At 42.9% G+C, this 26,896-nt stretch overlaps 1 protein-coding gene across 5 annotated transcripts in view; it reads right to left on the minus strand.

Moving 5' to 3' along the window:
* RUBCN (rubicon autophagy regulator) overlaps positions 1-26,896 on the minus strand; it is a 56,000-nt gene that overhangs the window by 3,486 nt on the left and 25,618 nt on the right. For 4 of the 5 annotated variants that reach the window (XM_036243227.1, XM_036243226.1, XM_036243228.1 and 1 more), the window contains 15 exons: positions 24,378-24,537; positions 23,664-23,770; positions 22,372-22,528; positions 21,214-21,744; positions 17,628-17,723; positions 16,828-16,943; positions 15,627-15,837; positions 14,790-14,891; positions 5,885-5,945; positions 4,454-4,586; positions 3,694-3,839; positions 2,826-2,890; positions 2,104-2,342; positions 1,540-1,601; positions 929-1,082 (listed from right to left, as the gene is read on the minus strand). In XM_036243227.1, the coding sequence (XP_036099120.1) occupies positions 929-1,082; positions 1,540-1,601; positions 2,104-2,342; positions 2,826-2,890; positions 3,694-3,839; positions 4,454-4,586; positions 5,885-5,945; positions 14,790-14,891; positions 15,627-15,837; positions 16,828-16,943; positions 17,628-17,723; positions 21,214-21,744; positions 22,372-22,528; positions 23,664-23,770; positions 24,378-24,537 (2,340 nt within the window). Of the gene's footprint in view, positions 1-928; positions 1,083-1,539; positions 1,602-2,103; positions 2,343-2,825; positions 2,891-3,693; positions 3,840-4,453; positions 4,587-5,884; positions 5,946-14,789; positions 14,892-15,626; positions 15,838-16,827; positions 16,944-17,627; positions 17,724-19,776; positions 19,822-21,213; positions 21,745-22,371; positions 22,529-23,663; positions 23,771-24,377; positions 24,538-26,896 lie in introns of all 5 variants that reach the window. The other variant, XM_036243230.1, reaches the window with a different exon arrangement.

A 26,896-nucleotide genomic window follows, 5' to 3' on the forward strand; every position in this document is an offset into this window, starting at 1 on the left:
CTCCCCCTCCCACTCTATCTGAAGATAAATGTAGAAATGTCCTTGGGTGAGAATAAAAAAAATAAAAAAAATAAAAAAAAGAGTGGCTCCCAATGACGAGATGCAGAGATGAAAAGATCAGTGCCCCAAAGGCTTCCTGTAGCCGAAATCCCAGTCTGGGTCATGATTTTATTTTGAAACAGGAACCACAGCCAATTGAGATAAAATGTGAAGGCCCTATTTCTCCAAAATAACACCCAGCCTTGAGTCATAGTATAGCTACGTCTTTCCAGGTGCCCTGCTACACAGGATCTCTCTACAAATGCCCTATTTTAAGCTCTAATTCTGGGACTATTACAGGAACATAAACCGGGCATATTCTAAAATGGGAAATTCTAAAAATAAATTTCTGAATTTCTGGCATGTTTAGTATATCAAGAACAATAATTTGAATCTATAGAACAATTAAAGCTTACAAAATGCTTTCACATAAATTATTTCATCAATCCTCAAAATTGCTGAGAGGAAAGAACAGTGAATATTAATTATTAACTTCATTTTTAGAGACAAAATTAAGGCTTCCCTCAGAGAGAGCAAAGCATTTCCTTTGGTCACAGTGACTGAACATGATAAAGTCAAGACCAGGCCCTCTCCAAATGCTAATCCAGGTTCTCCCACATCATGACAATTCTTCATGAAGGCCACTTAGAACTGCCCAGTTACCCAGGCGTAATGCCAACACCAAATCCTCTTCTAATTCTAGATTCTTTCGATCTGGATGATTTAGCTGTTCACCAACCTAGGGACTAACCATCCTGTCGAGTCTCTCTCACTGTGTTGGCAGACCATGTCAACTTCCTGGAACTAAATGGCAAGAACCCTGGGTCCACCCCACAACTTGTACCCCTAAGCAAGGGTCCAGTAGCATACTAAAGCGAGACTTTCTTACCATGCATCGCTCCACATGGGCAGCCCCTGCCCTGGTGAGCTCAGCAAGCCGGGGCCCCAACTCCCCCTTCCTGGTTGCAGTCAGGTCATTCAGCGAGTACAGGTGGAGATCCTCTGTCAGGTGGCCTGGAACTGTGTCAAAGGAATCCAGGAGGCTGCAGGAGATGAGGGAAGTGGTGGGAGCAGAGGAGGAACGCCTTGTGTGGCACACCAGAGTAGGAGGATCTCTATCCAGAGGCAGGATAAGGGAAGAGAAGGTTCCAGGCAGAGGTAATAAAGTGGGCAACACTCAGCCGGCCCAGGTATTCCAGGCCACCTCAATTCTCCCACACTACCAGGTGTCTAAATGGCAGAGGTGACTTGTATACCCTTTGGCAGTGATTCATGCCAGCTTGCAGAGTGGTGGGCCTGCCCTAGAGAGAATCACCCCAGATTTCCCCTTCCGGAGAGAAGGATACAGACAGTTACTGCTTCTCATTTACCATTTCTGGAATTTTCTGCAACATCCCCCCCTACTCTCCTTCTTCACATAACAACGGCCAACTGCTGGAACATGTTTCTTTCAGAGACATTAATGTAGCCAAGGGCCTCTGGCCTCCACACACGACTTACTCTTTGGCCAGTCGGCATGTCTTGAACATGTTCTTCATGTGATACAGCTGGATCCGCAGCAGCTGAGGAGACAGACATTGTGGTGGTGGGTAGGGGGCAAAAAGGGGTATGAAAAGGAGAGAGACAACCATTAGATCAGTACCTTTAAACCCTGGAGGCCAGACTGTTCTCGATACCTATAACTCAACAACTCACTTCAAAGTGACCTCCAGGCAACCCCTGTGCGAGGTCAGTTTGCCAAAGCACATATAGCTAGGAGCCACTAAGAAATCCAAAATTCAGATTTCCTACTTGATGCCCTATTCTCCATTCTAATACTTTCCGAGAAGGGAGAAGCCCTGCTTTTGCCATGGAGTGTTATCTATGGCTGCAGAGCTGCCATGACGGGTTTTGAACCCTAACTAGACAGATACCTGGGAAATGGCAAGAGAAAAGATGAGTGGTGAGATGGTTACATCTCTGATACGGTGACAAAGAAAAGCGTGGTGAGCTTGGGGAAGACTGTACAAACACAGGGAGAGGATGCAAAAGGTAATCTATGATGTGACTTTTCAAGGGTCTTACCCGAACTTGATTGAGCAGCTTGACCTTCCTATAGAGGGCGCTGTTGATGTCCTGCACATTGAAGAGAGGGTCATTCCAGATCTTAACAAGCAGGTCCTTGGAGAAATTGCTGACATGATACTTGCTGAAGTCCCACTTGCGCAGAATCCGGCTGGGGATAACCATCTGGGCATTCTCATGGCAGCACTGACAGAAGTACTTGCCCAAGTACTCACAGTACCTCAGCCTCTTGATATAATCTGGAAAAACCAGGAAGTTGAAAGGTCAGATGTGGCTTTCCCATCCATAAGCTGGTGAGGCAGCTCTGCTGTTCCTTTTGAAAGAGCAGGAAGGGATGGCCAGTGGGCTCTAGCCACCTCTATGTGATCTCCCAAAGCTGGCAGAAACCAACATAGTGGGGCCTGTGGTTTCTGTGTACCAACCTGGAGGCAACTCAGGAAACAAACCCTGCCAGAGTTGGTAAGATCCAGCCTCCAAGAACCTGGTCAGAAGTACCCAATTTTCTCCAGTCTACAATCCTGGTAATGTGCTCCCAGAAATAATTTCCCTCTCATCGCCAGTGTGCTTGCCTAGTCTTATCCCTTCCCTCCAGGCCTCTTCCTTCCTTTCTCCCAATTCTGTCTGTCTCCTCCTCTTACGACTTCCCTGACCAGCCCCCCTGCCCAAGCGTGTGAAAGGATAATGCTCTTAGAATCAGTACAGGGGTCAGAAAAGATACTCACCAGGGTCAGTCCGGATGCCACACCCTGCACAGCGGTAATTCTGCTTGGCCACAGCAATTTTCCTCCTGAGGAAAGGGGAAGGACAGGGGCTTGGCAGATACCAGCAGCATGAGGTATGTAAAGGATGAGGATACAAACACAGGGCTCTTGTTAAGGAAGGGTAGAGAGGGGCATTCACCTATTGTTTTCAAACCAAGGATTAGAAGGTTAGAATGTAGGTCTAAGCAGCGACTCTCCCCAATAATGAACCACACTTTCTGTACAAATGTAAGAGATGAGAAATAGTAAAAAGAGAGAACAGAAAAGCAAAGCAATCATCCATCCTGAAAGAGAAAAAAACCAGTAAGCTCCAGAATTACTGGGAGGAAGGCAACAGGTTGGGAAGGCCAATGATGGAAGACCTCATTTTCTGCTAGTTCTGGGAAGGAATGGGAGGATTAAGAGTAAGACTTGCCCTGGCCGGTTTGGCTCAGCGGTTAGAGCGTCGGCCTGCGGTCCGGAGAGACCCGGGTTCAGTTCCCGCTGGGGGCACATACTTCGGTTGCAGTTTGTCCCCGGCCCTTGGTCGTGCGGGTGGCAGCCACTCGATGTGTCCCTTCACGTCGATGTTTCTCTCACTCTCTCTCTCTTCCTCTCTCTCCCCCCCACTCTCCACTCTATCTGTACAAAAAATGGAAAAATATCCTCGGATGAGGATGAAAAAAAAAAAAAGAGTAAGACTTACAGACAAGATAGAAATCCTCTCCCTCTGCCTCTTAGAACTGTGTGGGATGTAGAGTTGGATGCAAAGACAAGAGGATGAGGAGACAGCCCTGACAATCCAAAGAGAATGTGTCTTTTTCAGAGGGCATAGCCACTGGCTACTCACGTTGGGGTTGGATGAACATTAAAGATTATCTGAGGCCGGGGCGGGGCCCACTCCAGGTTGCCACGAACACGAATACGCAGCTTGTAGATGTCAGCGTGCTGCCCATCATCTGGTGAGATGGGCAACGAGTCAGGGAAGGGCAGGAGCTGCAGGAGAAAAGCACAGGGCGATCTGACATGAACCGTCTGGGGGGACTTTGACTCCTGGCCACGAAAGAAGCATAGTCAATGAAAGACATTTCAGGAACATCACAGGTAAGAGCTTCAGGGAACCTTGGCCCTTGAAATCATAAGGTACCAGGCTACTAGAAGTGATGGTCTTGGTTTCAAGCAGCAAAAGGAACAGAAACAGCATCCCAGTGTGGTAGCACCCATTGCTGAGGCTGTCCCAGTATCTAGATATTCTGGGGTGCTTCGTGCCTTATTCAACTGCAAAGAATCTGAATAATTTGCTTTTTCACAGTGTCTCAAAGGTGGTCACACACAGGAGTTCCACCTCTGAGTCTAGTGAGCAGTCATGTGGAAAAAGGACAGTGAAGAAGCCATTATCTTCTGACAATTGCTAGGGAAAACCTGGGCAAAGGTGTGTTCGTTCGTTCGTTCATTCAACAAATTTGTAAGAATGGCTTCTGTGAGTAAGGAAGGAAACACATAGGCTCATTCTAGATTGGGAACTTGTAACAAAAGAGAACAATTATCAGAAAGGCTCACAACCTCCTGGGGCTGGACAGAGGGTGGAGAAAAAGAGCCGAAGAATCTACCTTCTGAGGGGCATCATGCTCTGGAACCAGCCACTCTAGCTCCGAGGCAGCTGGGAGCTGCATCCCCTCAAACTGCTTCAGGAGCCCCATGGCCACCGCCTCAGCGGACGTGGAGTGGAGGAAGCAATGGGAGCTGGAAAGGAGAGATTTAAGGAAGGCTGAACACAAAGAAAAGGCAAGAAGATGGGAGCTTCCCTTCAGGACCTGATACCATATGCAGTAACTTCTGGCTGGGAGAACACTTGCTGCATCCTTGGTCTGCTAAGCTTCTTTTCTCATCATCTTTAGACGCATGTATAGTGGAAAATATAGTGGTCTTATATTCCTAAGATTTAGGCTCATATCCCACTCACTAGCATTGCATTGCATTGCTAGTTAAGAATTCTGTATCATTTCCTTTCTCTAAACTTCAGTTTCCTTACTGCAAAATGGAGATCATAATGCCTGTTTACAAAATAAAGTGAGTGAACTGCTTTGTGGACTATGAAGGGCTGTTGTTACTCCGAAGTGAGCTACTACGATGTGGTACATGTCCAATTTGACTTCATAGTCAGAAATCATGATCACTCCTTTCGAGAACTAATCTTCTGGGGACCTCAAATACAATTTGTTAGGAGGGAAGGAACAATCCCAACAGCAAACTTTGCCCCCACCAGAGCCTACCCTTTTTTAACCATTGATCTTCTGCTCTCTTCCCTTGGGCTTGTCACCATCAATCAGGCAGGCCCATCACTTTAACCTTGCCTCTTTGTGAATTTGGATGGCTTTGACCATGGTCTTTCCTATCCATATGCCAAGAACTGGGTTTGTTTCTTCATATACCCCATGGTTTTTAATTTTTTAATTTTATTTTTTCAATTACAGTTTACAGTCAGCATTACTTTGTATTAGTTCCAGGAGTTCAGCATAGTAGTTAGATAACCATATACTTTACAAAGTGACCCCCCCCCCCAATATTTCAATTTCCCACCTAACACCATACAGTTATTGCAACAGTAGTGACTACATTCCTCGTGCTGTACTTTACATCCCATGACTGTTTTGTAACTACCAATTTGTACTTCTCAGACCTAGCAATTCCACTTCTGGGTACACATCTGAAGAAACTCAAAACACTAATTTGAAAGGATATATGCATCCCTATGTTCACTGCAATGTTATTTATAATAGCCAAGAGATGGAAGCAACCCAAGTGTCCATCAATAGATGAGTGGATAAAAAAGTTGTGGTACATATATACAATGGAATATTACTTGGCCATAAAAAGAATGAAATCTTACCATTTGCATGGATGGACCTATGGAGTATTATGCTAAGTAAAATAAGTCAGACAAAGAAAAACAAATACCATATCACTCCACTCACGTATATGTGAACTCTAAAGAACAAAATTAATGAACAAAAGTTTTAATTTTTTTTAAAAGTACTTACAACGTCTGGGAGGGAATCAAAGATTTGTTGTTGGAGGCTGTGCTCCTTCTGATGTCAGCATCTAAGTGGAAATTAGAGAAAAGGGGAGTAGAAAATGGAAAGAGAGGTGGTAAGGGATAATAATGGAAACCTTTCCAAGCTAATGCCAGCTAAGCACTCAGGGTGGCAGCTAGGTGCTACATTCAATGTAGGATAAGAAGCAAAGTCCAGGTGAAGCTCTACACATAATGTATAGTTTGGCTCTGTTCAAGTCACAAGCAGGCTGAATTAGTGACAATAAGTTAAGAAGGTCAAAGTGGCTACAAATCCAGGTGGAATAACAAACTCAGACTTGGTGCAAAACAGTGAACAAGAAAAGGAAGTATCCTATGGCACTAAGGGACACGCCCTCTACCACGGAGAAACACAAAAATTATTTACTCTCTCTCATTCTCTAATCTCAAACCCTGTTAAATAATAAACTCAGAGGCAAGAACTCTGTCTTGCTCTTTTTCATAATAGAATCAGTACCTAACACAGAACTTGGATCATAGAGGATACTCATTAAATGTATGTGGATTTGGAACTTTGCTTCTAATATCTGATCACTACTGCTATTACCTCTGAATGTGAGAAGTCTTGTATAGCCTTAAAAAAAGCTTCATGGAAAGATCTCCTTCCTGTCTGGTGATACAGGGAAGAAAATAACTTCTCTATGGCTTGGCAATTCCCTAGAGATGCTTGATAACCCACAAATTTTCACAGAGTTATTCAACATGATTTTTAGGCATAATTACAGAAAACTATGGCAGACTTTTCAACGCATATTTCTGATAAAGGAGTTTGAAGAGGATTTCTAATAATAATGTGCCTGAACCTGCAGAGACCTCATCTACCCTAATACTTTGATGAGGGGAATGTGAACCATGCAGTCATGTTCAAGAAAGGCTAACAGAACCTATTCAAGTCATGAAAACAAGACTGCTCAGATGAGTCTAATCCCTCATTTCCTTTGATGCCCAGTGAAAAGATCTTCTTTTCCTAATAAAACCTACACAATGATCAATCCACTGCATTCAAGCCCCTCAATAGAGCTTATATGACATCAGTCCGTACTTGGCTATGAGTAGCTTAATTGTTCTCTACATTTCCTCTTTCTATATATTTTTTTGTATGTACCATTAGATGATAAAATCTCCTTGTGAGGAAATGAGATCGTGTCTAATTCTTCTCTTTGGCCCTAAAATACTTAACACTTAATATAAACTTGTATACAAGTGTATAGTCAAATAATATTCCTAGCAAATCAATGTCTTCAAAGCTATATACACAACAGAACAGAATTAAAATCTGTCAATTTTCATATGCTCTCTAAGCATAGAAAATCTTAAGACAGCAAAAACATTCTGACTAGTAAATAACAAATTTATTTTATTTAAAAAATATTCATAGCCCTGTCCGGTTTGCTCAGTGGTTAGAGCAACAGCCTGCGGTCCCAAGAGACCTGGGTTCAGTTCCCACTAAGGGCATGTACCTTGGTTGCGGTTTGTCCCCAGCCCTGGTTGGGTCGTGCGGGAGGAGGCCACTTTCACTTCGATGTTTCTCTCTCTCTGTCTCTTCCTCTCTCTCCCTCCCACTCTATCTAAACAAAAAATGGTAAAGTGTCCTTCGGTGAGGATTTAAAAAACATAAAAAATATTTATATATATCATAATTATCTGTCTAAATTTGCACCATCAAAATTCAGACCCCAATATACAGCTACTGTCTATTTCATTCCGAACAGTGCTGGTGGAGGGGAGGAAATTCTAGGCAAGAGTAGATTTTTGTGAACCATTTGGTTTGCACCATTTATTTGAATACACTTATATTGTCTTGGATTACACGCAAGCATTGTCCTTTCCTTATAACCCTCAGAGTGTTTTATATGTACGGGTTTTTAGAAACCATTTCCCAAATAAATGATTATTTGGCTAAAAGCCAAAAGCAAACTTTAGCTTGTTTGGAAGTGATAAGAAAAAATAAGAGAAAATCTTAGATAGACATCCTTGACTATAGAACTAACTAATGTTGTTACTTTAGGGCCAGGCTATTAAAGAAAACACTGCACTTCAGAGAGGAGAGGTGATTGATATTCCATGACTGCTAAGGAAACCATCATCTTCATAAAAACTATGCAGCAATTCTTCAGTCTCAAAGAGACAGTTGTATTTTCTTTGAGAGAAAAAAAAAATCAGTCTCTCCTCTTTAGAAAATAAAGTCGCCCTGGCCAGTTTGGCTCAGCGGTTAGAGCGTCGGACTGCGGTCCAGAGAGACCCGGGTTCGGTTCCCGCTAAGGGCACGTACTTCGGTTGCAGTTTGTCCCCGGCCCTGGTTGGTCGTGCGGGTGGCAGCCACTCGATGTGTCCCTTCACATCGATGTTTCTCTCTCTCTCTCCCTCCCACTCTATCTGTACAAAAAATGGAAAAATATCCTCGGGTGAGGATAAAAAAATAAAATAAAAAAAAGAAAATAAAGTCAAATAATACTTTATCATGTTTCTTCTTCTTCTTCTTCTTTTTAACCCAAGCAATTACTTCCTAGCTAATCATGAATACTTCCAAGAGTACGGAAGACCACACAGGTCTGGACGCAAGGATCTTACCCCAGGAGTGGAGGGGGAAAGGCAGCCCTGACATCATAAGGGACCTGACACCTGACACTGGTCAAGTATCATGAAGGCATTGTGGGTACTGGGCTTCTGCTGCATCTTAGTTCAAGCAGATGATTAAGCTAATGTGGTTGGAAAACGAGTCAAGTATTTGGATAAAAGCAGACAAGGGTCTAAGATAATTAAGGAGTAAAGAGAGAGGGGGAAGCTATTCATCTGGATAGATTAAATGTACCCCAAATAAAAAGTTTAGAAAGAAGTCTGAGAAGCTTGCTTTCCAAACAGAAGTTAACATAATTATGAAACTTTTTATCAATTCATTGACAGAAACTGATTTCGAATGCTTCTGATACTTTGATAGGACAAGGTTATTACTACTGATTGAAAAAGTCTAAAAATATGAAAATAAACAACAACAGCCCAGGTTGGTTTGGCTCTGTGGTTAGAGTGTCAGCCTGCGGACCAAAGGGTCTCAGGTTCAATTACCGGTCAAGGGCATGTACCTGGGTTGCAGGTTCGATCTCCAGCTCAAGTCCAGGTCATGCAGTAGGCAATCAATTGATGTGTCTCTCTCACATCGATGTTTCTGTCTCTCTCTCCCTCCCTCCCTCCCTTCCACTCTATCTGAAAATCAATGGAAAAATATCCTCAGGTGAGGATTAATAAATAAATAAAAAATTTTAAATAACAAAAAAAAATAATGACACGTGGTAAGAATTTTTGCATGTCCACACACTAATACAGGGATGATCAAGGAAGAACTGGTTAAAACCCTGGTATTATAGCAAAATCAACAGAGGCATAGGAATAGAATCAACTTCAGAATTTACTAGCCAGTTGGATGCTGGTTTCCATCCTGCTTTCCTTCTAGCAGAGAAGGTTATACCCAACACATCACAACTAGAATCCAACTCCAATGAATTCCCTGTAACTGCTGACTCAAAAGAAAATACTTCAAAATGAAGAACCACAGTTAGTCTTGTTATAAAAGAGGAAAAATTTATTTTAAAGGGGGGGGGGGAGTAACTGATTACCTTGAATTGGATATAATTTAAAAACTTGTCAGAAAATACAGTTCATGAACTTTCCTCTTTATATATTTTATCTGTTATCAATTTATTGCCTTTCAGCTCCGAACCTATCCTTCTGTTTGTCTGTTCTGTGATAGTGGAGCTGGACTTGTAAACATTCATCTTTTGCCAGCTGGTACAATGTTAAGCTTTGTCAGTAGAGGACACTGGAGAGACACTGGAGGAGGAAGGGGTTTCTCTTGCTGGTTCTTGTGTGCTCCTCTAGGCAGACTCCTGAACTGCATGTGACTTTCCCCTGGGTAAGCATGTCTTCAGGTGGCTTTGCAGCAGAGTGCCACTAATGGAACTTCTCATAAATGGCTTCCCTTGGCACCTCCTGGAAAAGCTTCATATCAAGAGCCACCTCCCATGAACCACTTCTCCCAGCTCCCCTAGAGTTTTGAGGCATGCCTCCTCTAGCACCCCAGAGAATAATTTTCTGGTGAAGGCCGTTGGCATGGCACCTCCTATGGAGAGCATCCCTTGGCACACTCTCGGCAGCTTCAGAGAACTTCTCTACCACTCAGTGAGCCAGGAGGTCTGAATCTCAGACTTGATGTGGCCCTCTTCTACATTTGTTCCTACCCTGGGTGCTCTATCTCAGCCCTAGACATAGTGACCACTGCTTATATCTGCTATTCCTATATGCTTTACCAATGTTTCTTTCACATCGATGTTTCTCTCCCTCTCTCTCCCTTCCTCTCTAAAAAAATAAAATAAAATAAAAACATATTAAAAAGAGAAAAGAAAAATGTTTCATATTCTTGGTATATAAAAAAAACTTCATGTTCAGCCAATGTGGCTCAGTAGTTGAGTGTTGACTCAAGCACCAAAAGGTTGCAGGTTTGATTCCCGGTCAGGACACATGCCCATGTTGTGGGTCCAATCCCCAGTGAGGGGCACGCAGGAGGCAGCCAATCGATGTTCTTTCTCGTCGATGTTTCTATCTCCCCCTCCCTCTCTCGGAAATCAATAAAGGAAAAGAAAATTTTTTTAAAGCTTCAACACTCCCAAAATGGGTGAAGGATGCTAGGAAGACCAACTAAAGGTAAGCTTTATGGTTAAAGTAGTCTGACGGAGAAGAAGTCAATAAATGCACAAGCCAAGGACTGTGGTTGTAAACACATTAGAAACCAATTAAAAAGTGATAGAATAATTATATCTCAAGCAAGGGAAGAATATGTTAGAATAAATTATAACAGTTCGAGAGTAGAGAAAAAGGTACCTAATTACTTTTATTTCTCTAAATCTTAATCTAATTATATATAATTATTTCAAATTCTAGTTGCTGACAATATAAGTTAAAATGAACTTCAAGCCCAACCAGTGTGGCTCAGTGGTTGAGCATCCACCCATGCACCAGGAGGTCACCGGTTTGATTCCCAGTCAGGGCACATGCCCATGTTGTGGGCCTGATCCCCAGTAGGGGGCATGCAGGAGGCGGCCAATTGATGTTTTCTCTCATCAATGTTTCTATCTCTCTCTCCCTCTCTCTTCCTTTCTCTAAATGCAATAAAGAAAAAAAAAAGAACTTCAATAAAAGTCCTCTGAGTTTTTTTGTTTGTGTGTTGTAAAGCCACTTTGAGTAGAAAACTGCTACTTTCTTTCAGTTACCCCTCCTTCAGAAAGGCTATCTGTTTGGATCACAAAGTAATTACTAAAGCCAAACATTTGTAGCAGTAAATCCTAATTGTATGTAAACTACCTAAAAGAGATACCTTTTGGCTCTGCAAATTCAAAACTCTAAAGAGACACTAACTGTCATACCATTCTATCTGATTTTTGCTATCTGGATATGTAGCAGTAGTTTAGCTATAGGTTTGAACTACAATTTCTTTACCTGACCATTCCTTTCTAAACTGTCTACTACCTCCATCAGTCATAATCATCACTTAATCTAGAAGAATCACTGTTGGGAAAGATAAACAAGGACAATTTCAGTGAGGAGTATTGTTGGGGTCACATGAGAGAGAAGAAAATGAGCATCTAAATTGTCCCTAGCTGACTTACGCCCAGCTTTTCCCCACTAGTTCTCCAGATCCTGTAGTTTTCATAACTTTAATAAACTATGTACAAAGGCTGGTGCAAACATTCACACACATGCATGAATGAGCACAACCACACTTACAGCACAGGCTACCTGAAAACATTGAGGCCACTGACACTAAGATTCCGTTCTTAGACATGTGAGTCAGGTTAGATCCTTTACTACCATCTATATATAATGATTATAAAAGGGGGCCCTTTAGTATTCAGACAGGAAGTAAATAAAGGAAAATAACAGTTCTATACCACATAGCCCTGAAATCAGGACTTGACTTTTGCGCCAAAAGATGAAACTGCTTTGCCCTGGCCAGTTTGGCTCAGTGGTTAGAGCGTTGGCCTGCGGTCCGGAGAGACCCGGGTTCAGTTCCCGCTAAGGGCACGTACTTCGGTTGCGGTTTGTCCCCGGCCCTGGTTGGTCGTGCGGGTGGCAGCCACTCGATGTGTCCCTTCACGTCGATGTTTCTCTCTCTCTCTCCCTTCCTCTCTCTCCCTCCCACTCTATCTGTACAAAAAATGGAAAAAAATATCCTCGGGTGAGGATTAAAAAAAAAAAAAAAAGATGAAACTGCTTTTAGAAACTTAAACCTATAGGTATACTCTACAGGTATACTATTCACTATAGCTTTGGTTCTCAACTGGGGGGTGGGGGGATTTTGCCAGATTTTATGACTGGCAATGTCTGGAGACATTTTTTATTGTCATGGTTATGGGAGAGGGTGGTGTGCTACTGGCATCTAGTGGGTAGAGGCCAGGATGATGCTAAATATTCTACAAAGCACAGGACAGTCTATCATAACAAAGAATTATGGGGCCTAGAGTTTGAGAAACCCTGCCTTAAGGTCTGTCCCTTCAAGGATTTCTGTTTTGAACTGACCAGATAGTTAGTTGATTAAACATCTCTCTGGGCCCACTAATGTATTTCATGCCACCCCAGGCACGCTATTTCAAATTTGGCTACTTCCAGATTACACAACTTCCCCTGGCTCTTTGCTTTGCTGTAAGGAACAGAATTATCCACACCCAGTAAAGCAGGATGTTTTGATTTTACCTTAATATTACCCTCATAAAATTCTGACTATTGATACCAAAGGAAAGACATATTCTTTTAATTTTTTTCTAATTTGGAGATCAAGTCAATCACAGACTGTGGTATAATAAAAATATATACATTTGGTTTTTGGACCAGTTCCTGACATAGAGGTTCTAACATCCTTATTTCCTGAGTGACAGGAATGTCTTTTGTTATCCATAATGAGCCTCTTTCTATTATATCTGAGTTCATGCTATTTAATAGGGGGACCCTTGGGGACATCCAGATAGCTTGGATAGGTCTGGTTACCAGAAGAACTTCTAGCCCCAATCCCAATTTCCCAGGAAGGGAGAGGGCCTGGAGATTAAGTTTAATCACCAATGGTCAAATATTTAATCACTCACAGCTACACAATGAAAGCTTGATAAAAATTCACAGTGATGCCCTGGCCGGTTTGGCTCAGCGGTTAGAGCGTTGGCCTGCGGTCCTGAGAGACCCGGGTTCGGTTCCCGCTAAGGGCATGTACTTCGGTTGCAGTTTGTCCCCGGCCCTGGTCGGTTGTGCGGGTGGCAGCCACTCGATGTGTCCCTTTCACGTCGATGTTTCTCTCTTTCTGTTCCTCCCCCCCCCCCCCCACCTGAACAAAAAATGGAAAAATGTCCTCGGGTGAGGATAAAAAAAAAAAAAAATTCACAGTGATGAGGTGTGGGGAGCCTCCTCATTGGTGAATATATCGATGTGCTAGGACAGTGGCACACCCTCTCCACAGGGACAGAGGTTCGCCCTACATGCCTCTTCTTGTAGCTGTTCATTTTTATCTTTTACAATAAACTATAATTGTAAGTATAGTGCTTTCCTGAGTTCTGTGAGTCATTCTAGCTAATTACTGAGTAGGGAGTCATGAGAACCCATGAATTTGAAGTTGGCTGGGGAGACATGTGGTAGCCTGGTGACCCCATTTGTGGCTGGCATCTAAGCAGGGATAGTCTCATAAGATTGAGACCTCAAGCTGTGAGGTCAGGTCTGTGCTCCAGGAGTTAGTGTTAGAAATGAATTAAAGGATGCTCAGTTGGTGTCAGAAAATCGGAGAATTGTTGGAAAACCACATACAAACCAACAAACAAAATGAGTTTTAAGTGACTACTGTCATGAACATAAATCAGATATATTAAGGAGAATACAGAAGGAAGATTTCCTGGAAACCTAGAAAAATATGTGTAAAAATTTATTTCTGAATGAGGAAGAAACCCAGTTACACACCTGGAGGTCTGTGCAGGTGAATGGGTTCTCTAGATTGGTAAACAGGAAACCAGAGCCTCATGCAATAAAAGATCTATCTATTCATCATCATGTTATAATGGAGAATTACAGATACAATTCACCCTCTATAAGAAAATTAATCTTGGTTTCACCCATGGGAGAAAAGCTATGTCCCTGAACTGTTTTTTTTGTTTGTTAGTTGGTTTGTTACACTGATGGGAACTTGAAGAAATCTATGATTTGCAGGAATGAATTAACCTACTAATCATGACTTAACCTAATTTAACACAACCGCCTTCCCAGGATTTAACACCAACCCCTTCCCTTCTCTATGCAGATGCTTACAACAACAAGAACTACAAGAGTCTGGGATTCTGCGAAGCAACTTGGAACTGGTAGGACAGAAAATAAAGCTCTACTTTGTAAACTTTCTTTTTTCCTTTTTTTACTTTTCTCCCCCAGTGACTCTTTCTGTTCTTTTCTCTTAGGATTATAATAAAGCTCCTTTTAAACACTTGAACAATTCAGTTGTGTTATGGAATACAAGAGAACAGGATTCTAATCTTATGTAGGTATGAGCCAGCCCTAGGCTCTTAGCAGGAGGAATCCAAGAGGAAGGTACAACTGAGGAAGAAGCACCAGGGTGGCTTCAACAGCCAGTCCACTCCACCCGAAACACTTCCTTTCAGTGCTCTTTTCTGCTTAAATTTTAAAGAGGTTTTGTTTTTAACAAGAGGCTGTCCCTTACAATAGCCAACAACATTCCCTAATGGACCATGCTGAAGATTCCGTACTTAAGGAAAGCCTATGATCTGAAATGAAAAACACAGATAACAAAAGCTCCCCTGAAGCAAAGTGTTACTTCTTACCTTGGATTTCAAATTCATCAACCTCATCAGCAGAGCCAGAGTCAGAGAATTGTGTGGAATCACGTGAACTGAACTGGGAGCTGCTTGAAGTGACCCGAAAGCCTGTTAACATTAAAAGGGGGAGGGAGGGGCGTGGATAAACAGGAGAGAAAAATATCTCCTACTTCTGCGGTCACAACAAAAGGGACCTGATACGACTTCAACAGAGAAGTAAACAGAACTTGGAGTGAAGCTGAGGAAGTGGAAACTAGTTCTTCTTGCTGGCTGATCCCCATTTTATTCATGAAATTTATAAAGTTTCATGTAAATAGAAGGTATTACTATCTGAGAAGTGAATCTAGGACCAATGGTCTTAGTTCTCCTCATATCAGAAACCTTTTTGGAAGATATTTTTGAGGCAGGAAATGGATGAATTCTAGGACTCTGGTCTGGTAGGAAAAAGTGAAACATAGAAGATCTTTTTGACAGAAGAGGAACCCTTGGCTTGGTTATAACATCTCAAATTAAGACAGAAAAGAAAGCCCAGCCAGTGTGGTTCATTGGTTGAGTGTCAACCCATGTACCAAGAGGTCGCCGGTTCAATTCCTGGTCAGGCCACATGCTCAGGTTGTGAGCCTGATCCCCAGTGGGGGGCATGCAGGAGGTGGCCAATCGATGTTCTCTCTCATCGATGTTTCTCTCTCTCCCTCTCCCTTCCTCTTTCTCTAAAATCAATAGAGAAAAAAAAAAAAAAACTTAAAAAAAAAAAAAAAAGATAGAAAAGAAAACCCATGAGGCACCAAGTCTTATCTTGGAGTGTGGAAGAAGCAGAACAGAGGTGTTCACAGCCTCACTCACTTCCATGCTCAGTCTCCTGGTACACAGGGAGCAGATTCTTGGTGCGGATCTGCTGGCGACGAATGCGGATCTTCTGCTTCAGTTCCTGGATCTCTCTATCGCTGTCTTCCCCCTCCTCTTCCTCCTCTTCTAGGCACTGGCTCATCATGTTGCACTTCATCAGTTCAATGGCAGCAATCAAGGACTCTGAGATACTAAAGTGGGCATTCTCCTGGGGGAAGGAGAGCACCATAGAAGTTGTTTAGCAAGGGGTTTAGAAGTACTGAACACTTCATCGATTATAATGTTGGAAATAAAGCTCCCAAAGCACACACTGCTTTTATTCAAAACACCCATGGGAAATGTACAGTTCTACTATAAGGAAAGCTGATGGCCAGAAAACCTGTTCACATTCTCTTTACTCTTGTACCTGTTCATGCCTGGCCTTCCTGCCCTACTTTCTGCATAAAAATATGACAGAGAAGTGGTCCAGAATTTCATATCGGGATATTTCCTAAAGCCATACACTGGTACACAAAGTATTAAAGTAAATGTAATGTCTCAAAATAAAGTGCTTTGGCCCTGGTTTGTGTGACTCAGCAGTTAGAGCATCAGCCCGTGGACCAATGAGGCCCGGGTTTGATTCCGGCCAAGGGCACGTACCTCGGTTGCAGTTCGTCTCCAGCCCTGGTTGGGGTTGCGCGGGAGGCAACCAATCGATGTGTCTCTCTTGTGTCGATGTTTCTCTCTCCCTCTCTCCTCCTTCCTAATCTAAAAATAAATGGAAAAATGTCCTCAGGTGAGGATTAAAAAAAAAAAAAGAAGAAGGGAAAGTGTTTTGTAAGCTATAAGCATTCTATAGGGATGTTATTTATTACGTATCTGAGCCTTAGAATAAAATATAGAAGTTGATTCTGGAAACAGTTTTTCCCTAAGGTTTCAGGGTCAAGGAAACAATCATGTGGCTAAAATCAATGCTTCTTTTTCCAAGGCAGCTTCTAAAACAAAATCATATTTTTGGACTCGATGAGAAGCACAACTCCCTTAAAGAGTTCTCCATAGACAGAATTTGTTGAGCTTGTATTCACAGTGAATTTACCTTTACTACAGTCTATACTCATGTAACTGCTGTGTACCCCAAGACCTCTTTAGAACAAATGGTACTGCAGCCCCTAAGATCTCCCGACTCGTGGGCTTGTCAGTAGCCCCTTAGATTCCTCACCTTTTCCAGGTCAGCACAGCTGCCAAAGTCTTGCTCAGACAGGTAGCTGATAAGGGACTGTCCTTCTGATGGTCTTCGGAACATGCCTTCACCTGAGCACAGGTACTGACCACCCTCTGTGGGCAAATGGAAGGTGAATATGAAAAGCAAATCTGTGACAGTCATGCTTCTTTAAGAAGTCTGAATTTTACCACTAACGATGGTCCCCGGTTTTCCCAGGTAACCAGCTGGAAAAAAGACATCTACCTTCTAAAGGAATTTCTCTGATTTGCAGGATCTCAGAGCACTAAGCCTCTTGGTTAAAGAATGATGGACTAAATGGAAAGAGCCTGGAGAAAATTCTTTTACCACCTAAATTTAAGGTGGCATAGTCACTCTCTTATCTCACAAAAAAAGAAAACAAAACCTATTCTGAGAGTCAGACAGGGAAAAACTGGCTTCCTCCTATGAATGATTTCTATGTGGAGCTTATCCTTTGGTAATTAATCCCAAACGCTCAAAGTCCTCTTTTCAAGGTCCCTCTCACCCACTCAGAGAGCCATTCTATCTGGCTCAGCAGATATTCATAGTGGTAACACCCATAGCATAAGAGAGGGTGGGATGGCTAAGTCAGAGAGAAGCAAGAGAAATGGCGGGGCAGTGTGATATCTAGCACAGGGGTTGACAAGGATGAAAGGGAGAGTGAGACTGTATGGTGAGTACCCTCCACAGAGCTGACATGAGCCACATAGCTCGGAACTTAGCAGGCACAAGGGGAGAGCAAAGACAATTGCAGCCCTGCCTTCCTAGTACTCACTTACCATACTCCATGTACAGAGAGCTGGGTGTGCTGACTTCACTGCTTTGGCCAGAGTAGGGCAAGGGGCCTCTCAACTTCGACTTATCATTGCAGGATTCTAGTGTCAGTGGCCACCAGGAAGTAAAAACACACAGACAAGGTGAGCAACAGATACATTTCCAACTTTGGCTCGTCAATATTTAACTGTTCCCATTCCCAGCACCCTCCCAAACAGAAGAGAGGTAGCACACCAACAGGGAACAGTCCAAGAGCGCAAAAGACATGGAGGAAAGGCATGGGAAGTCAATACAATCTAAGGGAAAAAAAGAGAAAAAACATCGCCCACAAAGGTGAAAAAGAAATCAAATGAAAGTGGATTTATGAATTTAGTTCTCTGTTCTTCCATCTTCTTATCAAATCTTCCAGAAATATCAGACAACTTCTACCCTCTTGAAAAACCAATTTACAAAACTATCTTCACATGGTAAAACAAACTTAAGCAAATTGAAACTTTTCTGATACCTTGACACTAGGTTTAAAACAATATCAGAAGGATTAAACTCACTAAGGAAATACTAGAATGTGGCTTCTCTTCAACCTGAAATGTAAATTTGTCATACCAACAAATTTAACCCATTTCTGAATTGGCAGAACAGCAAAACACAATCCAGCAATGTCCTTAAAACAAGCATCAAGACAATGCTAGAGAAGCCAAGGTTGATGGCCTTGTAACCAAAGGGCTGGAGGCCCAGACTTACTGTAGTGGGAAGGGAATGGGTTCAAGAGAAAGCTGGCATAGTAAGGAAGTGTGTGGGTAGAAGTTTTCAAGGAACAGTGAAAGTTGGGAGTGGAGAAATAGCAGCAGGCAAGGGCTCGCAGGAAATGAGAAACTAAAAATTTCCAAAAGCAAACAAAATTCCAGTGTCACTGAAGGAAGAGCAGGCAGGAAAGCAGGTGGGTGCCTGAGAAATAAGCCATTTGCTCAGGGAGAATGAATGACTGCGCTGCATCCAGCCCGTTTCCCTGACAGACGGTGCCAACTTGTCAGCTGCTCCTCTCACAAAACATGCTACTATGTGGTGAGATAACTTTGTGTTCTTGGGCCTCAAAGATTTCCGGTGGTCCTGGCAATGGGCTCTGCTCCTCACTACTGAACGGAAGGCAAACTAGCAGTTACCATGATGCCTTGTTAAAAAACCATGACTTGTAAGGGAATTTTGAGGTCCCCCAGTCAAATTCAGTTTACAGCACAAACTCCAACACCAGCACCCTGTCCCCTTAAACATGTAAAGGCCATCTAGGCTTGCTTTGTTGAACTTACTACCTCCTGATGCCAGTCCATTCAACTGAAGCTCTCTAATGCTCAGACCTCCCTCACTTGAAATCTGTCCTATTACAATTTCTCATCTCCTTAAGAATAACGCTCCTCCAAACAATGGTCTCACAGATTTATTCCTCTTTAACCTCTTTTCCAAGCTAACATACCCAGTGGCTTCACCCATTATCAGGAGAACATGGTTTTCAGTCCTCCCTCACCACTCTGTCTTACAGATACATCCTATTAATAACTGTCTCCATGAATTATGGTACAATAGTCAGTTTGAACACCAATGTGAAAATCAAAGACACAGACTATGTCACTGGAAAAATCCTATACAATGGCTGGAATGAGGGGTGAGGAGAACTTGATAAAGAGAAGGAAGACGGGTGACAGAAAAAGCAAACAGGAGACTCTAGGAGAGGCAAAAAGCATGCATCCACATCCAAGACCACAGAAAGAACAGAAAACACATTCTGGTATTAATTCAAGGAAAAGAAAGTAATCTAAGTGCTCAGTTATAAGAAAAATCCTGCCACTGTTTCACATGATGCCTTTGATATATAGCAGGCCTCAGTTCCATCTTTGGACAGAGTCAGACAAGTCTTGACTCTGCCTCCCAGAGAAGTTGGGAGACTGAATGAAGCATTTGGAAGTCGTGGGCAGAACACATATTATACAAACTACCAGTGCCATTTTACAGACAGGCCCAAGCATCACAGCAGGACCAGACTAGCCAGACTTGATTTGACACCAGAATGGAAAAGGAGGTTCTGAATGAAGCATACTGGTCACCGAGGAACAGCAGGAGGAGGAGGGGGCACACAGAAAGGAGGAGGACTGGCTCCCAAACCTGCAATGGGATCTTCAACTATAATGGTGATATTCCTGGGGCCTCCTGTACGTAGACAGACAGGTGCAGAAGAGAGTCCAGAGAGGGGAAACGAGAACAGAGAAAGTGAGAAAAAGAGTGTCCTTTTATTTAGCACAGGTGGGGATTTAAGTCCCGAGAGGGAACCCTTCTGCTGAAGAAGGAATGACTTGTATAAGCTGCACATGACCCACACGCCCACAGACCCTTCTGCTTAGGTTTTCTCTGGCTCCCTTTCCAATGCAGGTTACCGTGGTTTCTGGAATGTAAGTGGATTCAAGAATGAGGACAGGGAAGTATCACATGCTCAGAGACCAGTAGCCTGGCATTCAGCAGACAGCAGGCCTGCAGCAGGAGATGTGAATTGAGGCTCTAACCCAAGCACTCTTCACATCTAAAAAAGCTCATGGGAAGACAGGCTTTGACTTGGAGGGGTTTTTTTTCTAAGGAGCTCCAACAAGCCGAACCATATTCTTGACAGGAAAACAGACAAAAGTATGCCATTCAGAAGTTTCAGATGAGGGCCTTAGCTCTCACCTTTCTAGAAATTACAAAGAGAAATCAATGGCAGCTCTAGTTGCTAAATGGAATCCTCCATTTTTTGTTCTTAATTTTTTATATTTTATTTGTGGGGCTTTCCCACACAGAACTGGCTTTAAACACAAAGGTCTATATTAAACTTGCTGTAGTGGAGATTCTCTTACAAATGAAACCCAACCACAGCCTGCCAGACACCAACAACCCAGGAAAGATGATGGCAGGAAGATGGCAAAAGCAATGAGACCCACCTTCCCTGTGCCTGTGGGACTCTCTGCTGCTGGCAGCTGGTATTTGTGTGAGGGAAGTCTCAGTGGCCAGGGCCTCTTTACTTGACTGCCTTTCAACCTGAATTAGTGATGCACAGTCTGCCCCACCTACTTGTTTACTAGGTCACATCACCCCACACTCGCTACATCCCTAGTTTTAATAAGGAAACCCTAATATCACTTGGCCGCTTTCATATTGGTAATACATGCTGACCAAACTTCTCAGGAATCACAGGAAGGAGAAGAATGTAATAGGATTATTTAAAAAGTTTATTAGTTACTTCCCATCTGTCTGAAAGATATATTTAAAACTCAGACTGTTATGAGTCACACTATGTATGTAGTCTGATGCTAAAGAACTAGGGAAAGAATTCAGGGAAGCATTTACTTTAGCAATGTATAAAGGAACAAACATATTCTCAGAGAGAATCCTTTGGTATCCCTATTAGGTTACAAACTTCTCTCTTTTGTTATAAGCAGGACACTATCAGGTGATCCAGAACATAACTTCTCTTTCTGCCATTTGAAGATCCTTAAGAACAAACTCTCCCTTCCACCCCAAGAAAAATCCAGGAGGCTACCTTACCAACTAGGGGCTGGTGATTCACATTACCTGGGGCTCCCCTGGAGGTGATGTTGGTATCCGAATGGGAGCGAGTATGGCTCTTCTTCGTTTCACTGGTGACAGTGAGTGCCTGCCCCTCTGAGAAGCTGGACCTGCGAAGGACACTGGACAGCTGGCTCTGCCCACCTCCCTCTTGGTCCACTAGGGAAGAAGCAGCAGAAGCTGGCTTCTGGGAACTGCTGGAGGAGAACAAATTGGAGCTGCTGCTCTCAGCATTGCTGCTGTTACTCTGACAACTACTGGTCCGGCCTCGAGAGTCCAAGTTGCCAATGGCCAAGTACTCGGGCCCCTCACTGGCATCACTTGGGGAATCATTCTGGCTGCTGACCCAGGATGATTCTAAAGGGCTGGTCAGAGTGCTGGAGCTCATCTCATTTGGAGTTGAGGGGGAAATCCTGGCTAATGCAGAGACTGGAAGCAGAGGGGCTTGGATGGTTTGATCCTCTGCGGAAACGTGCCCTCTGCTTTCTTGAGGTTTCCGGGGAAGGCCAGAGAGAGAAAAGGAAGTAGATCTTCTTTCTAGAATAGAAAAAGAAAGGAAAGGGAAAGGTGAGCTGGAAGCCTTTAGTATACATGAAGGGCTTCTCCACAACTAAGGAACAAATTCCCTATCATTACTAGATGCTCAGAACACATAGCATCGCCTCAAAAAAAGGTAAGCCATTTGAGGTGAGTAAAAAATTACTTAGAAGCAGCTAAGTCAAGAGAATGAGCTCTTGAGACAGTGGCTTCATGGCTTATTAGTATGCATTTCTCATCTGTAAAATGAGCAATAATAATACCTACCTCATAGGACTGTTTTGAGGATCAAATGAGATAATACATATAAACTGATTAAAACAGAGCCTGGCACATGGTAGGCATTCAATACATGTTAGCTATTTTTATTGAAACGCCTTCTTGGCAATGAAGATTAGAAACCCAGAGGAATCTAAAAACACCTCTCTTTCCTCTGTTACTTAGTGATTCTACTGAATTATCTTAGGCTTGTTGCTATACACCTTTTCAAGATGTCCATTATTGAGACATGAAATTTGACACACTGCACCAACCCAAGGCTCTATACCCAGCCTGTGAGCACCCAGAAAGTCTTCTTTTTTCCAAGCTGGGAATACATGTCATGACTACCTCTTCCTGCTCCCATACCTGGGCCGTGGTTAGGTACAGATTGGTAGAGGCTAGAGAAGGACCCAAAATAGGAATGCTGAGCGTAACTGGTTGGAGGGGTGCATGTGGAACCAGGTAGCGCTGTCAGGCTCTGGCTCTTTGTCACCAGCAACGGGCTCTCATGTTTTCTGGAAAACTAAAAGAAAAAGAAAAATGTGTCAGAGTCAAGGATAGATGTCCTCAGAGGAGCACCAAGCACTGCAGAAATTCTGGTAGAAGCCAGCCTTTGGCAGCAGGCTTGGACTGCTATGCACATGGAGTCACAAGTCAGACCAAAGTTGAAATCCAGGCCCTATCACTTATATGCTATTTGGTCCAAACTTTGGGCAAGTGACTTATCTACTCTGTCCCTCAGTGGTGTCCTTTATAAAATGAGATTAATGGCAACCTTATAGAGTTATGATGATTAAATGAGATGATGCATGAATTGTACACAGCACCATGCTTGGCACATACATAATATTCAATAGATGGTAACTAAGAATTAAAATTTAAAATCAGGAGAGACAGCCCTGTCCAGTTTGGCTCAGCAATTAGAGCACCGGCCCGCAGACCAGAGTCCCAGGTTCAGTTCCCGCTAAAGTCACACACCTCAGTTGCAGTTTGTCCCCAGCCCTGGTTGGGGTCGTGTGGGTGGCAACCAGTCGATGTGTCTCTCTCACATCGATGTTTCTTCCCCCTCCCCTCTCCCACTTTATCTGAAGATGAATGCAAAAAAAAAAGTCCTCAGGTGAGGATAAAAAAAAAAAAAAATCAGGGGAGATAGGGGATCCCTCCTAAAAGGAGGAGGGACTGTGATTCCATTCTAGGTGAGGCACTGGTATTAGTGATGGGGTGAGTGAATTGGAGAGTTAATAAACAACATCAAGCAACAAAACTTTCTTTATATTTCAAGGACAAAAATGATGCAGTATAATACTAGACCATCCATACTAGGTGTGATGCTGTAAATGCTACTCCTGATTCAAAATCATCCCTCTTCTCCAAGCTCTTTGTCAAGCCTGCCCTTTAAGGAGGTGCTTACTCGGACTAAAGATTTTTAGAAGGGTTTAAAAAAGACACTTCCTTTCTCAAACAGACCTAAGCTTAGACTTTTTACTTCAACAGGTACTTAACAGTACCTCCCCTTCTTTTCCAAGTATTTTTTAAAATAAAAGCCTTTCAGTTCACAACTGCTTAAGTGAAGAAATAGTTGGCTACAGAACGTTAGTTACATCCTGGTGAGGTCTAGGAGGCCAACATAGACATAGATAATTCCTTTCTCCCTTTACCATAGATGCATCAATCTGGGCGAGGAGGCGGGGGTTGTTCTGTTCCACTGCTTCTAGGCATTGGAGCATGGCTGTGACGTGGGCATCACTTAGCAGGAAAGCAGTATCTGGGGAAAGAAAAGTTACCACAGTGATGGAGCCCAACAGGGAGATCTTCAGCTTCCCTGTATGACCCTAGGAGAAGCTCAGGAAAGGATTGAGGGAAAAGGTAAATATGACTTGAGCAGAATGATGCCACTGTGGAAGAAGGGGAGCCAGTGACAAATCAAGTACAGGAGAGGCTAAGTAATGTACAGTATAGGAGAGAGGCCAGGATAAGAGGCTTCAAAGTCAGAATGACCCAGATTTAAATCCTGGCTCTGCGTGGCTTTGGCCAAGTTACCTAACCTCCTTGAGCTCTACTTTCCTGATTGGAAAACTCTCCGGCTGTTGTTAAAAGTATAAAAGATATGTAACAGTGATTGGAACATAAAAACTCTCAGTAAATAGCAGTTATTCTTATTGGTTTGTGTTTATGAGAGTAGGGGAATAAGTTTGATTATGTATTACTTAGGAAGTGAGAGAGAAGACTGGCTATGTGTTCCTGACTAGGATTTCTATGACATCAAGTAAAATTATGAGACCCTGGGTAAGAGTGAGTCTTTAAAGGAAGAGTAAAGTAGAAAACAATGAGGGAGTATATGCCACAATCCTGGCTAAGTGACCTCTACGTACCTGTGTAGAATTTTCTGATATACTGTCTATCCCCAAGCAGAGGTCGGAGCTGAGCTGAGAGACAGTGGAACTGCAAGCTATGCTGCAGCCACAGTTCTGCAGTGACACGGTCACTCACGCCATCAGTGCTGCTCTGGCCATTCTCATGCAAGTTGATGAACTAGGAGGCAAAAAAGCATGAGTCAAAACATGTATACTGGTGAAACACAGCAAGACTGAGGCCTAAAGACCTGAGAACTAAATTGACACAGGTTAAGAGGAGGCAATCAGAGGTATTTTTCCTCCAGCTCCATCTAGAGGTTACTGAGGAAGGAGATGTGAGGAAGGGATTAAAGGCTCCACTGCTGGATTGGGCCACTGGAGAGGGTCTAAGCAGTTAAGACCTAATATACAGCTCCTAGAGAAAACAAAACTGCTTCATATGTTTCTTTATGGTCTAACTCCAAAGAGGCATCTGTTTTAGGGTATTCAGAGGAAGGATAAACTTGATCTCTTGCCTTCTCTCACAGAGTCCTCTATTTCAGATGGCCTTCACGAAAGGATTCAACAAAAGCCTTGGGGAAAGTATCTAGGGAAAATGCCACCAAAGATTCTTCACCGAAGAGAAACCATGTAAGCACCTCTTTCTGCCTCTAGCCACAGCATTCTCTATTTTGCACCTCCTTCTACTTGCTGTTTCAGAAAGCAAGGTCTCATAGCACAGGATCAGTGCAAAAAAAGGATGGATAGCAATTTCAAGCAGCTTCTAAGAGTAAATGACGACAGCAATATATACATTTTGCTGTTGTTGTTAATCTTCCCCTAAGAATATTTTTCCATTGATTTTTAGATAGAGTGGAAGGGAGGGAGGGAGAGAGAGTAACATCGATGTGAGAGAGACACATCGATTGGTTGCCTCCCACATGACCCCCACCGGGGCCAGGGATCAAACTTGGAACCCAGGTAAGTGCCCTTGCCCGGGAATTGAACCCAAGACCCTTCAGTCCTCAGGCCAATGCTCTAACTGCTGAGCCAAACTGGCCAGGGCAATACAGCAATATATTTATTTAAAAAAATTAGGAGGAGGTTTGATGGAAAAAAATAAATGAAGACAAAAAAATCTACATAAGAAAATCACTGGGTTCTGGCCTCTTCATTAAAAAGGCTAGTGTGAGACCTTGTTATTTGGTTCCTTAACCATTTAAAAATAAATTACTTTTCCCAACATCACCTCAACAATAAATCTGGCAGTGGGTAGGGTACACATTAAATAAGACTGGCCATGAATCAATAAGTATTGAAGTCCAGCCAGTGTGACTCATTGGACTGAGGATGACCCATGGACTGAGAGGTCCCGGGTTCGACTGTGGGTTGGGGCACATGCCCTGGTTGTGGACTCAATCCCCAGTAGGGGCATGCAGGAGGCAGCTGATTGATAGTTCTCTCTCACATCGATGTTTCTATCTCTCTCCCTAAAAAATCAATTTACAAATATATATATATATATACAGCCCTGGCCAGTTTGGATCAGCGGTTAGAGCGTCGGCCTGCGGTCCAGAGAGACCCAGGTTCGGTTCCTGCTAAGGGCACGTACCTTGGTTACAGTTTGTCCCTGGCCCTGTTTGGGTTGTGCAGGTAGCAACCACTCAATGTGTCCCTTTCACATCGATGTTTCTCTCTCTCTCTCTTTCTCCCACTCTATCTGAACAAAAAATGGAAAAATGTCCTTGAGTGAGGATAAAAAAATATATATATGTATATATACAAATATATGTATGTGTGTATATGTATATATATACACACACACACATATTTTTTTAAATCCTCACCTGAGCATATATTTTTTTCTATTTATCTTCAGATAGAGTGGGAGGGAGGGAGAGAGAGAGAAACATCGATATGAGAGAGACACATGGACTGGTTGCCTCCCGCATGACCCCGAGCAGGGCCAGGGACAAACTGCAACCAAGGTGTGTGCCCTTGACCACTATCGAATCCAGGACTCAGTGGTCCACGGGTTGATGCTATAATTGCTGAGCCAAACTGGCCAGGGCAAAAAATATATATATATTAAAAAAAAAAAAAGTACTGAAGATGGGTGATGGATATTTTGGAGTTCATTACACTATTCTCTTTAATTTTGTATATATTAAAATTTTCCATAATAAAGAGTTAAATAAATAGATACATAAATTTGGCAGCAATTGATCTGGAACTAGTTGTGTAACTCTGACCAAGTCACCTCCTTAAGCTCTGTTTCCCTGCCTAGAAATCAGGGGTCCTATGATGAGCTCAGAGGACAGAAGAGTAGAGTTCTGTGATGGTAGCCAAAGCTGTTAGGAACATGTTTGGCTCCATTTGACACTGGCCTTTAGAACTTCACATTTTTTCTAACTGGTACATCCTCATCGTCTTAAACAGTTATTAGCATTTCAGTTCCACTTCCTCCAACCAGATCAGGGAACCTCTTACCATATGCCTGGATTTTCAAAAACTCTGTATTGGTCCCATATATATAGTTCTTTTGAAAACAACAAAAC

This window comes from Molossus molossus, unplaced genomic scaffold (genome assembly GCF_014108415.1).
Source record: "Molossus molossus isolate mMolMol1 unplaced genomic scaffold, mMolMol1.p scaffold_m16_p_5, whole genome shotgun sequence".
Classification (NCBI taxonomy): Eukaryota; Metazoa; Chordata; class Mammalia; order Chiroptera; family Molossidae; genus Molossus; species Molossus molossus.